Source organism: Tamandua tetradactyla, chromosome 15 (assembly GCF_023851605.1).
Source record: "Tamandua tetradactyla isolate mTamTet1 chromosome 15, mTamTet1.pri, whole genome shotgun sequence".
Classification (NCBI taxonomy): Eukaryota; Metazoa; Chordata; class Mammalia; order Pilosa; family Myrmecophagidae; genus Tamandua; species Tamandua tetradactyla.
In genome coordinates, this window is record NC_135341.1 from 48,463,675 (window position 1) to 48,477,612 (window position 13,938).

Consider the following 13,938-nt stretch of genomic DNA (forward strand, 5'->3'; position numbering starts at 1 on the left):
AGAAACAATCACAAACCCTCAGTGGCATACAATAATAAACATTTCTAATGCGTCTGGTGTGATTCAGCTGATCTAGGAATGGGTATCTTTGCTGATCTTGACTGGTTTCATTCATGTGATTGGTATCGACTGGGGGTTGGCTGATCTAGCTTGGGCTTGGCTGAGGTAACTTGGCTGTAGCGGGCTTGCCTGGGGGTGCCCTCTTCATGGATATGGAGCAAAGAGAGCAAATAGAAATGTGTAAGACCTCTCCAGCATGAAACTAAGAATGTACACAATGAGACTTCTGTTCCACTCTAATCGTTAAAGAAAGTCACAATAAAACAAGATTTAAGGGGTCGCAAAAAACGTCCACCTCCATAGTGGGAAGAACTGCAAAGTCACGTGGCAAGGGGCATGCATACAGGGAGGAGTGGGAAGAATTGGGGCTAATAATGTAGTCACTAATCAGCTACTACTGATTCTTCCAGGTCTGAGTTGCTGCTTTCCATACTGTGATGTGGATAAGACAAAGTCCTCCTGGGTCATTTGGTGGAATCTGAGGAAAACATGCTACCAAATAGTGAAGCACAGCTGGTTTGAGAGTTTTATTATCTTTGTGATTCTGCTGAGCAGTGGGTCACTGGTAAATTATCATAGCTTTGTTGGGGACATTGGGGATCAAGGCAGCTGGGGAAGCTACATTCTGCCCTGGCCCTTGATGGGGCTGTGAATTTGGGGAGACCAGGCTGAAGTGGGATCTTTGCTGCTGGTTCCCCTCACAGGCAAGGATTTTGTGTGACTTCTGGAATCACCCTCCCACTGGGAAATCCCAAGCCAAAGATCTTACTTTGGGGAAAAACTGACCCAAACCAGTGCTTTACAGTAACTTCTGGAGTTGACCCTTGAGCCCAGGCCTGCCCATCTATACCTCATTCTTAGAGGATACCTAGACATTTTCACAATGTTCTATGTTTCCTACTCTAGATATTTGTCCTCCCTTCCCTTTTTCCTATAGATGTTAGAATTGTACAATGTTAGGGGGAGAGGGCTACAAGGACCAGAATAAGGTATAATAATTGCTTGGTATTCTCTATCACTCATGTTCCCTTATGAGAAAGGGCAAGGAGATATATGATTTATTTGCATGACAGATCTTTCCAGATGAAGTGTGCCTAGGAGTCCCAGTGAGGCTTCAGAATATCTCTAAATCTGTCAGATTCCACAGCCATATAGTCACTGATTCATTTCTGCTCTCCCTCCTCATCCTTTGGTTCTTCTTGGGATCCCCCTCCCTTGAGGGATAGTACTTTCCCTATCATCTATATATTTTTTCTCTTGCCCTCCCTCCCATTCTATCTTCTGTCTCTGCTTAAAATGACCATAATATGGAATTAAATTTTCTTACTATTTGTTATGTCAAGTAAATAGAGTTACGGGTTCCCCTTCATTGATTTAGAGTGAAAGATCATCTCACAACAAGTAACTAGGAAATGAAAGGATCAAAGGAACACCTTGCTTTCACATCCTCTGCTTTCCTGGCTGCTACTTCACACCTATGTAGAGAAGATGAGCATATATTTGGGCCCACCTGGGCCTGTGATCAATAATATACACCTTATTTATCCATGTACAAGAACATAAATTATTTCTCAAACAAAAAAGCAAATCTCTGTAAAACCATTCCAGGGAGCTCCCTTAATTTTTATTACTAAACCTTGGACTAGGCTTACCTGTGGTCTCCTTGTGATTATCTTTTCACTGGATGTCTTCTCTTATTCGAGTGGTAGGGTTTCTTTCATTTATTCTACAAATGGTAATTGCACCTGCCAAACCCTGTGCTAGTGATGTTTTCAAAGGGACACAGACAAAAGCCCTGTGGCACCATGAAGTGAAAACTCACAATCAAAGAAGCAGAAGACACACAATGCTTAGTTCTCACCTGCTCTCAAAGAGGCAGCTGTAGACCAGGTAGATAAGGAATGAACACACAATGCAGAGTGCTCCAGGTGAAGGAATCAGCTTCTGCTTCACTATACATATTTGTAGAGAAATAGGGACAAGAAACAAATGCCTAGTTCCTTGCCACTGTGTGTTGCCTATTGACCAGCAGCATCAGAATCACCTGAGAGTTTATTAGAAATACAGGATCTTAGGCCCAATCCAGACCTGCTGAATCAGAACCTGCACTGTAACTAGCTCCTTAGGTGGTTCAAAGCTCACCTAGTTATAACATGGGTGCCTCCAAAATTGCTGGAATTGAGCTGTTTCCACTGAGCAAACTCAGACCTGCTGAGCAAGCTTGTTGCTAAGCTTCCAAAATGAGAAAGAAAATAAGCCTCCAACAGCATCCAAATTTATCTTTTCTCAAACGGCAAATAGACAAGTTCTTGACCAGGATCTTAACTAGTAATAGGGAGGACAGATGAAGTCCAGGCAATTATAGACCAGGGTTATGAATGATACACTCAGAGAGGCAGAGGGTGACATGGGAGATGAAGATGGTACTGTATTGGTTTGGTAAATACTGCCAGAATACAATATACCAGGAATGGAATAGCTTAACTTTAAAAAGGGAATTTATTAAGTTACAAGTTTACAGTTCTAAGGCCATAAAAATGCCCAAATTAAGACATCCAGAGAAAGATACCTTGACTCAAGAAAGGCCAATCTGGGAAGGCACAAGACTGACATCTGCTGGTCTTTTGGCTCCTGGTTTCAAACAGCTCCCTGAGGACATTTTCTCTCTGCATCTCCAAATGTCTCTGTCTGCATCAGCTCTGAAGAGTTTTCCAAAATTGTACCTTCTTGAAGGACTCTAGTATGCAGAAGAGAGGTTCATTTTGTCCAAAACCTAAATTTTCTGTAGCACATAATCTAATTCAACCTGTCTGGATAGCTCCCTTAAACAACCCAAATGCATGGAGCCCAAAATGGGAATAAGAACTTGTAATTGTGTATAGCTTAAGGTAATACCTGGATATAGCCCATGATATGTTGAACAGATAATTACAAAGTATAGGCAAAGTCCCTTGAGGGATCAGGAAAAAAGTATAGAACTATTAAACTTTACCACTGGGGAAAACTCTGATACTGTCTCAATCATTAGGGACTACCAGTTCAATAGGCCAAGCCAGGCTTACTCTTGTGAAGCTTATGTATGTAGTGGAGAAGCTAAGCCTACCGTTATGCCTAAGAGTTACTTCCAGAGGACCTCTTTTGTTTTCAGATGTGGCCCCACCCCTCTCTAAGCCCAACTCTGTGAGTAAAATCATTAACCTACCCCCTACATGGGACATGGCACCATGGGATTGACAATGCTTTCCTGACAAAATGGGGGAAAGAATTGTAATAAATAAGGTATCAATGGCTGAGAAAGTTCAAATAAAGTCGAGAGGCTACTCTAATGGCTACCTTTATGCAAGCTTCAGCCGGATATTGCTATTTATCATGGTTTCCCAAACCTCAACCAAAACCATTTCTGCCAACCCTAAAGAACATCTAGAGCTCTATTTATGATTCTACAAATGTTCCATGCACTATAATTACTTTCCAGAAACCTACAACCTCCAGATGGGTTCCTAGGCCAAATAAATCCTGAAACCCAGAGGAGCTAACCTCTCCAGAACATCAACTTATCCCATATTATCGACAGCCCTTTTTCAACAAGAAAAAGTTTGAATGGGCATAGCCCGAATACCCCTAAAGATTGGGGAAAAGATTAAAGGAGAAGGTAGAGTCATAACAGAGGATATAGGATTTAACAAATGAGTATGACTGCTGAATCATTATATTGATATTTCTTTCTGTCTTCAGTGTCTTGAAGCAGCTAGAAGGAAAAACTTAAAGTTATAGAACAGTATCCCATACCAAACTCTGAAATCTGTTCTATAACTGATTGTTGTGGTGTGCTTTGAAATTTATTGCTTTTTTGTATATATGTTATTTTTCACAATTCAAAAAAAAAGACCTACCTTGAATTGGTGGAGATATATCTCCACGAAAACAATCTAATCAAAGTTTCCACCTAAACAATATTGAGTCAGGTTAAAAGGACTTGGTTTTTCTGGGGCACACAACAGTTGCAAACTAGCATAGGTACTTAACAGCTTTGATGAAACAAGGACAGTTTCCTATAGAAAATATCAGTTAGGCTGAGATCTACAGGTTGATGGGGAGTCAGCAGCACAGAGGAGGAGCTGGAGAGCTTCTTCAGTCAAAATATCCCTTGAGAATTGGAAGTAAGACTGCTTTACTCTCTTGCAGTCTTTTTCCCAGGGCCATGGGGCTAGGATTACATTGGTCTTAGACAGCAGGGCTAATTGCCTCCTCACAAGTCAATACCTTCAGTGCTTGTCCAGTATCTTAGGCGGGGTTAGTGCCAGGCCCTTGTTCCTTTCTTTCATCCTCAGTTATTCTGTAAAGGCCAAAAGAACAGCTTATTCCCTAATTCTGTAGACCTTGCAAAGTGACATAAACACTATGGGTGAGGGAACTGTTTGGTATAACATGGAAAACATCTGAAAGCCAGTATATCTCATTTTCATAATCACACTTAATGAATGTTTAATATTCAAAATAATTTACACTGGGAACACTAGACAAGTTCATCCTTGTATGTTAAGGTGTACATCCAAAATAGTAGTGTTTTGTAGGGTTCACTGGGGTACTGGATCAGGCAGTTTACGGTGGAAGTTGATGGGCCTTGGGGTTAAGGGCTAAGGAATCGGAGTTTTTATTGTAGGCAGTGGAGAGCCACTGAATAGAGCTAACAAGATAACTAGGAAGATGAAAAAAATTATGGATGAGGTGGGCAACAATGGCTCAGTGGCAAAATTCTTGCCTGCCATGCCAGAGACCCAGGTTCAATTCCCATAGCCTGCTCATGCCAAAAAAAAAAAAAAAAATTATGTATGCTCCTGGGTAGTTCTGGAAAAATGATATAGTTGGCAAGAGGAGAAAGGATTGGGAGTCCAGGAAATAGTGTGGTGAGACTGGGGACAGAATGATCCATTAAGAAGATGGGAACTGGGGACTTTTGTAGAAGTAGAATTGTAGAAATAAAACTTTCCTTCTTTCATTTTTAATCAAATCAAGGACTTGATTCCATTGGAAAAGTTCAGACTTACCACATTTTGAACAAAACCTTATTGCCAAGAGAGATATTTATTGACATGAGAGAAAGAAAGTTTAAAAAGCCAACAAGAAGTTCTATACAAATATTCTACCTGGTCTAAAGCTATCCTTTATCGTTTCAGGTATTTGAAGATGGTAATCTTGATAAAGAACCCAACATCAAAAAATTACTTGATTGTACTGACAGAATTTTCACATACATTTTTATCCTGGAAATGGCTATGAAATGGGTGGCCTTTGGATTTAGGAAGTATTTCACAAGTGCCTGGTGCTGGCTTGATTTCACCATTGTGATCGTAAGTTTACCGATTGTGTTCCAGGCAGGTAGCAGGGGATGGTGAAGTGGAGGGAGGATATCATATGGAAGTGGCTTTTCCTGAGCGCCTCATGTGGGTACCTCTCCAAAATATTTTCTTGCTCTCAGTGCCTCTTCACATGCTCTGTATTTATCTTTTATGCATCAATAGTCAAATTTTTCCTGGGTCCCATCCCTCATTAGCCACACTTTCTATGCTCACCATCCCAATCCCTTCCATGGATGGTACTCACCTACTTCACACCATCTACTGCACTCCACTTGCACTGCTTATATCTGGTATATACTTAGGAAAACTTTAAGTACCTTCAATTCCCCACCCCCCTTGCATCTTTCCATTTCTTTTCAAGACTTCTCAAAGTCAGTCAGCAGTCGACAGGTTAAGCTGTCCCCCATCTTGATTGTCAAGCAATGTAATAGGACTGTTCACATATATTCTTTCATTTCATATACACAACAGTATTCTCTCATTTAATATACACAACAATATTCTGAGTATAAACAATGTTATACAGTACCTACCACATTGCAGAAGGGGACACCTGAAGCTCGGAGGATGATCAACGGCTTGTTTCAAGTCATAAAGCTGATTTTTGATTTGCACTTCAGTTTGTAGGATGTGAGGGCTAATAATAAAAATCAGGGACCACATTTACAAGTTTTTTTCCTGTACCAGATACTCTGCCATGTGTTTCAAATGCATCATCTCTTTTGATTATCACTGCCACCCTATGTGGTAGGTACTATTGTTTTTTCCCCATTTTCAGAGAAAGAAGTTAAATCACAGAGAAGTTAAGAAACATGATCAGGATTACCCTACTAGAAGTGGTGAAGGTGAGACTCAAACCTAGTAAGTCTCACTCTAGAGTCCTTCGTTTTAACATCTATATCCTTTCTACTATGAGATAATTGGGTAGACTTTGCCCTTTGCATTTAAATAAGTAGATGTGGCAAATACCTGTTCATGAGCCATGTGGTCAGCAAACCCCACTGGAGAACCATAATGATATTGGTGGACATAAATAGATCTTGTAGTTCAGGCATTTTAGAAAGGCAGAAGCGCCTTGGATTTATAAAGGCACCAGTGTATTGAATTTCTGTCAAGAGTCAAAGATAGGAATAAAAATATACATGTGTTTGTCAGCCCTGTCAGTTTCCAAAATGCTAATCACACTATACTTGTTATCTTATTAAATTGTAGTGAGTAATCTATAAAGAAGAAGTAAGATGGTTGTAATCTCCATTTTAGAGATTGGTGTTTTACTGAATAAAAGTCCTAGGCATAGGAGACTGACTCTTAAAGCTAATTTGTCTTTTCTCTTTCTGTGTACCCTTAAACAAGGCATTTCCCTTCTTTTGACACTTATTTTTACATGTATAAAAATAAGAGTGTGGGCTATTAGTTGTCCCAAATTCCAGATTTATGGAGAGCAGAAATCTAGCACTAGCCATTAAATATCAAAATAGTCCATAACCACACCATCAAAAAGGGCACCAGGCCCATATGGTTTTACAGGCAAGCTTTACTAAGGTTCCAACAAGCAGTTAATTTCATATTATTCAGATTTTCACAAAGAACAGAAAGAGGAGAAACTTACAAACTTATTTACTAAGTATATCCTTGATAACAAAATGAATTTAATAAAGTACATTCCAAGGTCACCATACATTAATTGTATAAAAGGGCCCTAGATACAGAGCAAAAGTGTATAAAAAATAAAAGAAAATTATCGGTCAACCTTTTTTAATGAACATATGAAAATCTTAAATACAATATTTGTAAATTAAATCCAATTGTTTATTTAAAAAGACATAGTGTCTAAGTTTGTTTATCCAAAGAATTCAAAGACTTCCCAGCCTAAAGAGTACAACAGAGTAGGAGAGAATGTGGGTGTTTTTGCATCTATATGTCTCATTTATACCTCCCATTTGATGAGACATAGATTGGAAGTAAGTTTCAGGTGAAAAGGTATACAATGTCCCTCTAGGAACATTTCCTCCCCATCAATGATAACAGTGATTTGATGAAGCTAACTTTTGTCATTTGTTTCTCTCTGGTTAGGAACAAGGTAGAATGTATATTGGTGGAAAAACTGCTTATATAACTCTCCTGACAAGCAATGCTTTTAAAACAGAACAAATAAAAAGCCTATCTTAAAAATTGTACTATGAAACCTATAAAAATAAAAACATATTGAATAGATGGTGATTTAAAAAATTGATTCCAAATTTGAAGATTTGCTATATTGTCATATTAACTCAGTTTCTCTTAATTTGCAAATATTGTACTATTACAGTGGGATTTGCAGGGTTAGTGGTGGATATTTTTAGATAATAGTGAACTCTGACAAAAACTCAGGCAAGAGTATCCTAATTCACTTCCTATCAAGCTGAGCAGCTCTCCTTCCAAGTTAAGCTTCTAAGACTCTGCATAACCAATAAGAACAGCCATAGAGCTGGTTTTCAATTTATGCTCAGCATAATATTAGGTTTCAACTTAACGTACTTACATGGGTTTCCAAGCTTCAGACCTGTCCCTTTGGGGAGAAGTATGTAGGGAGATAAAATTGCAACTAATTCCCCCAAAAGTAATCTACTGGAATGAGGGAAAATATTAGCAAACAAGTAATTTATTATCTCTTTGTAACCTTCAATTTTGATGTAATTTCAAATTTACAGAGAAGTTGCATGAAATAGTGTAAAGAACTCCTTTTTCTTTTCCCTAGATTCACTGATTGTTACAATTTATCCCCATTTGCTTTGTAATTTTCTCTTTCTCTCAATTTTTTTTCTAAACTGCTTAAAATCAAGTAGCGGACATCATATCCCCTTACTCCTAAACATTTCAGTGTATAATTCCTAAGAACAAGGACATTCTTTCATATAATCATAATGCAGTAATCATAGTTAGGAAACTTAACATTGATTTTCAAATTTTGTTAATTGTCACAGTAAGGTTCTTCATTGTTAACCCTACTCCCTGCCCACCACCAATCCAGAATCCTTCAGGATCCCACAGGTTGTGTTTGGTTGTCTTGTCTCTTTGGTTTCCCTTAATTCACAATAGTTTTTTATTCCCTCATTATCTTTCATTAAACAATGCAAATGCATAGCTCTCACCTTTATGGGTTGTAGCCTTGCCAGACAAGGAGAAAATTGCACTCTCCATCTGCCCACCCCATTCCAGCAAGGTCTGATTGATTAAAGTGTCTGGATGCTCTGCCTCAGAATGAAGACTGAATTCCCCACATGCTTCCTTGGGCAGGAGCTCAGTTGCTACCTGTGGCTTTTCTTTCCCACAGGTCTCTGTGACCAGTCTCGTCAACCAAAAGAACTTGAAATCCTTCCGGACTCTGAGAGCGCTGAGACCTCTGCGAGCGCTATCACAGTTTGAAGGAATGAAGGTACATTCTTCAGGTAGACGGGAGGTAGCTCTGTCAGCAGGGGAAAGGCAGAGAAGCCTACATGTGTTTGGGAACTAGGTTTTTCTTAAGTTGCCAAGCTTTTCCTTGTTCTTTTTCATCCAATGCAGTGTTTAGAATTGAGAGATAAAGAGAAGTTGAAGATATATTCTCTGCCCTACAACAGCTTTTATGACAGCGACAGTGGGCTCTGCCTTCCCCCTGGAATGCTAGGGCAAGTGTCTAGGACCGGCATCAAAGGGCGTTTCTTAAGTTATCAGGGGTAATAGAAAGGACACAATAAGAACACATGGCTCATGGAGCTGAGAGCAGGGCTTGTCGTGAGAGGTGTGGTGTGGAAGGTGAAAGCTTTGCTCAGAGAGTTCCAGCCCCTCACATAGGACCCAGCCTGGGGAGGTGAATCCTACATGCCTGTTATGTTTTTCTTTTATTTTGTTTCCTTCAGGTGGTGGTTAATGCTCTCATAGGTGCCATACCTGCCATTATGAATGTTTTGCTTGTCTGCCTCATTTTCTGGCTCATATTTTGCATCCTGGGAGTAAATTTCTTTTCTGGAAGATTTGGAAGATGCATTAATGCAACAGATGGAAACTCAGTTATGCATTACAGTATCATTGAAAATCGAAGCCAGTGTGAAAGTAGAAATCTCTCCTGGGACCCTATGAGAGTCAATTTTGACAATGTGGGAATGGCTTATCTCTCTTTGCTGCAAGTGGTAAGAATTGTCAGGATGTTTTTCACTCTGAGGAGAGAAAGTTTCAAAGAATTATAAATTGTTTCTCAGCTAATAAAATACAGTGACTCCACTGAGACAATAAAATCAAATCCTAATTGTTCACATGAGAGCCAGTGCCCTCTGGAATTATCCCCTTCTGAGCATCTCCACCTGAACCTCAGCATCCAAGTGATACCCTTTTAAAGATCTCACTCACTTTGTCCTATACTGCACATACAGTACCTTGCTCTTCAGAGTTCGAGCCAAAGAGGGTGGATCCTGAGATGCTAGGCCATGCCATTTCGAGCAGTTATCCCCTGGAAGTCAGTCCCAGATCATACTACAGTAGGCAGGTCTTGGACATGCTGCATACATAGATGTACCATCAGGGAAGAGGAGACAAGCCTTAACCAGGGGAACGATGCAGTTGGCCCACAGCTTCTCTAGCAGTTTTCTTAGGCAGAAATTTTTGTTCTTAAACTTCTTATCTCGTATAAATGAAGAGGGAAAAAAAATCTAAGACACCCATCCTTGAACTCCTTTTTTACTGTTCTTTTATTTGTGCACTGTTTGGAAGGATGGGACATCATCTTATATACATTTACCCATTGGGCCTTGCTTGCTTTAGCATGGCACAAGTCTACTGATGGCAAGTCTACAATTGTGTTCATATTTCTCTGCTTTTGTTACAGGCAACGTTTAAAGGCTGGATAGATATTATGTGTGCAGCTGTTGATTCTAGAGGGGTGAGTCTGTGTTCTATCATGTTCTAGAGTGCCACAGTCAAATCAGAGATGTCTACCTTGATAGTCCGGAACTTCCTACATCATAGTTCCAGTGGCCAGGGAACTACCTTGTTTTCTACAGGACAAAACACAGTGAAATATCACTGCCCCATATGAAAGTTTCTTTTACATCTTCCAGTGAGAATCTGACATGCCAGCACATTCCAGAGACCAGTCCTCTTTCTTCATGATGACCAAGGAGAAACCATTCGTGTAGAAGATGAAGCCAGATGCATTCACCTCTTTTACGTCTTCTTCAAAGGGGTGGGCAGGCAGAATCAAAATTTCAAAAGGGTACTTGCCCTTGATTGTGGGAACACTGTAAGTGTAAGCAATAGTTCTTCTAATGACTCCAGTCTTTCCAGAGACTGAAAGAATTTCTGGCGATTGTCAGCTGATGAATTCTAATTATATAAAAAATGACTGTGCATACCCAAACTTGGAAGATCACTCAACAATCCTGTTCATTTCTATTCCCAGTTGGGAAACTTGAGGGATAGAAAGAAAGGAAGTTCCCCAAAGACATGAATGAACAAGTGATTTAGTAAAAAATGGAATCAGCATTGCATTTTTTTTTTCTATCATAAAACATGTGTGTGTCTTGTAATGTTTGAAATTCTGTAGAGTTGATGCCTGGCATTTAGTAAGTGTTCAATATGGTAAGCTGGTAGTAGTAAAAGTGACATATGTAGTAGACATAATTTTTTAACAAAGGGAAAAATTTTTACTTCTTTTTTGTATGTTTGTTTGTTTGCATGGGCAGGCACCGAGAACCAAACCCGGGTCTCTATCATGGCAGGCAAGAATTCTGCCACTGAGCCACAGTCACATTGCCCAGGAAAAAAATTTTTGATTGTTAAAATGTTCATTGCTTTTGCTTTTCTGAGTATAGCCCTTCACCTTAGTTTGCCTTAGGCATCCATCTGTCTTCAGCTAGAGATGGGAGTGAGGAGGAGATCTTATCTGGATGTATAGGAGAAGAAGTATGTGGATTAAACATGTTCCTGGGGAGAGTGAAAGGGGGTGGAGGTGTGTGGAGGGTTCTTTGCCTTGACATGCCTTGACCAGGTTCTTGGTCCTGGGACATACCAGCTGGTGTATGCTGGCTTATGCTGGCTTATAACGTGCTGGCAGTTTTCTAGACTTCCCAGAGCAGCCTGCTGGTCTCACATCCTGAAGCTGTGACTGGTGAAATCACGGGCCACTCTCCCCCTCAACTCCTCCTGGCCCCAAACACTGATTCTCCGGCCTTCACAGGGTCCCCTGGCCCAGCAGCCTACTCATATCCCTTGCTTCAAGGCATACCACGGAAGACCCCATGGCTGTAATTCCATGTCCAAGCCACATGGGAGATGAAAAAGAAGGTTCCAGATACCTCTCTCTGTCTAACTATGTTACTCCAGCCTTCTAAGCCAGCCAGGTCTTCCCAGCACAGCAATTTCCCCCCCACAAAACATGGAAGTGGAGCAGGAGCATGCTCTTTGCCCTGCATGTTCCCCTAAATTTACTGGACCACAAATCCTCTCTGCAGACCCAAAGAGGAAAAATCAGGACCCGCATCTCAGCTGTCTGTCTTCTCTGTCTCTCTGTTTCTTTTCCCCACAAACCCCCTAGGGACAAATGAGATGAGCATTTATCCTTTCCTCCTCCTCTGTGAACCTCCTTTATGTAAACTCTTCTCTTCTGTGTTAGTTTCCTAGGGGCTGATGTAAACAATGTACTACAAATTTGGTGATTTGATTACATTTATTTTCTCAGAGTTCTGGAGGCTGGAAGTCCAAAATCAAGGTTTTCAGCAGAGTTGTACTCCTCCTGAAGGCTCTAAGGGAAATTATTCTTTATCTCTTCTAGCTTCTAGTCCCCACCCCCCAACCACCACCCTAATTCCCCAATCCTTGACATTCCTTGGCTTATAGCTGTATTACCTCAATCTCTTCCTCCACTTTCACATGGCCTCTTTCTCTCTGTATCTCCTCTGTATCTCTGTATGCAAATGTACCTTTCCTTTCTCTTATAAAGACAGTAGTCATTGGATTTATGACCCAAGCTATATTGTCATCTTAAATTGATTATATCTGCAGAGACCCTATTTTCAAAGTCACATTCACAGGTACTAGAGGTTAGGCCTTGAACATATCTGTGTGGGTGAGGGGCACAATTCAGCCCACTATATCCTTCAAGTCTTTGATTTGCCAAAGAGAGACGTAAGGAATCTAGACATCAGTATTCCTTAAATTTATAATCTAGCTTGCAAGATTATTAGCCCAGGGCATAATCTTATTTTAAATGTCACATGCTAAATATTAATTATTTATTTCCATTGTTTTGGTAATAATGGCTATTTGTTCAAACAAACGGATGCCTGAAGCTAACTGGGACTAAGACCAGTTACCCTCTTCAAGGCAAAAGAGAAAAAGAGTGCTGTCATCGGCAGCACATATACTAAAATTGGAAACGATACAGAGAAGATTAGCATAGCCCCTGTGCAAAGATGACACAAATTCATAAAGTGTTCAGTATTTTTTTATATCCTTGTAAGAAAAAAAAAGAGAGAGAGAAAGAATATTTTCAAATGCTTATCTGTATTATACTAGTCATTATGCTGGGTGCTGAAATATCACAAATACATCCCACAGATGGCAAAATCATCAATACACGTAACTATATATTTTAACGTAATCAAGGGGAAAAGAGGGGAAATCCTTCCATGACCATCCCCAAAGTACATGAAGTGAGTGACAACGTGAAGAACTTGGACGAAAGGGAACTCAGATGCTTTTGGTCATGCCTTGAGCTGGGGGAGCTTTGTTGTAGTTACTCGGTATCTTCTCTGGAGCTTGATTATTCATTCCTTTTTTCCATGTGCCCTGAGAATCTGCATGTCAGAAGGTATGCTGGGTACTAGGAATTCAAGAGTGAAGAAGTCATAACTGCAGATTAAATATTATAGTGAGTTCTGTAGGATGGATGAAATAGTTCAACAATAGTTGGTAGTTCAGTCATCTCTGCCTAAGGTGAACATGCCGCTTCCCTGAAGGTTTTATCTCGTCTGGTATCCTCCAATTACTTGCCTATATAGACATCTTAGAGTCCTAGAGACTTTTTCAAAGGACAAATGTGGTTGCGACACGCCCCTCTCTTACAACCCTTCAATTACTCTCTATTGCTTAGAAGAAAAAGCACAATTCTCCTGCCTGGCCCCTCTCTCCCGCCTGGTACTAGCCAAGCCAGGGTAAACTGTAAAATGAACTCCCTGCAGGGCTGTGGTCCTTTTAGGGAGACTGAGTAGTTAATGTTGTTGCTGAGAAACACTTCAGTCTTTTAGTAAAGGCAGTTAAAATGGCTTATATTTTCATCCAGTAATTGTTTCTTTTTCTTCACTTCTCTTCGCAGAAAGAAGAACAGCCAAGATTTGAGGAGAGACCCCTCATGTACCTTTACTTTGTAGTTTTTATCATCTTTGGTTCATTCTTCACTCTGAATCTCTTTATTGGTGTTATTATTGACAATTTCAACCAACAGCAGAAAAAGATAAGTATGCACAGTGCCCTGATTTGATCATTTCATCTCCGTTCTTTGGAGGGC

The 13,938-nt window shown here is 40.1% G+C and overlaps 1 protein-coding gene and 1 non-coding gene across 3 annotated transcripts in view; both read left to right on the forward strand.

Moving 5' to 3' along the window:
- SCN11A (sodium voltage-gated channel alpha subunit 11) overlaps positions 1 to 13,938 on the forward strand; it is a 160,764-nt gene that overhangs the window by 133,998 nt on the left and 12,828 nt on the right. For both annotated transcript variants that reach the window (XM_077129771.1, XM_077129770.1), the window contains 6 exons: positions 471 to 625; positions 5,238 to 5,411; positions 8,734 to 8,835; positions 9,299 to 9,568; positions 10,261 to 10,314; positions 13,747 to 13,888. In XM_077129771.1, coding sequence (XP_076985886.1) covers positions 471 to 625; positions 5,238 to 5,411; positions 8,734 to 8,835; positions 9,299 to 9,568; positions 10,261 to 10,314; positions 13,747 to 13,888 — 897 coding nt within the window. The remainder of the gene's footprint in view (positions 1 to 470; positions 626 to 5,237; positions 5,412 to 8,733; positions 8,836 to 9,298; positions 9,569 to 10,260; positions 10,315 to 13,746; positions 13,889 to 13,938) is intronic.
- Positions 12,772 to 12,879, forward strand: LOC143658118 (U6 spliceosomal RNA). The gene has a single exon (XR_013163142.1). It is a non-coding gene; the product is annotated as a U6 spliceosomal RNA (small nuclear RNA).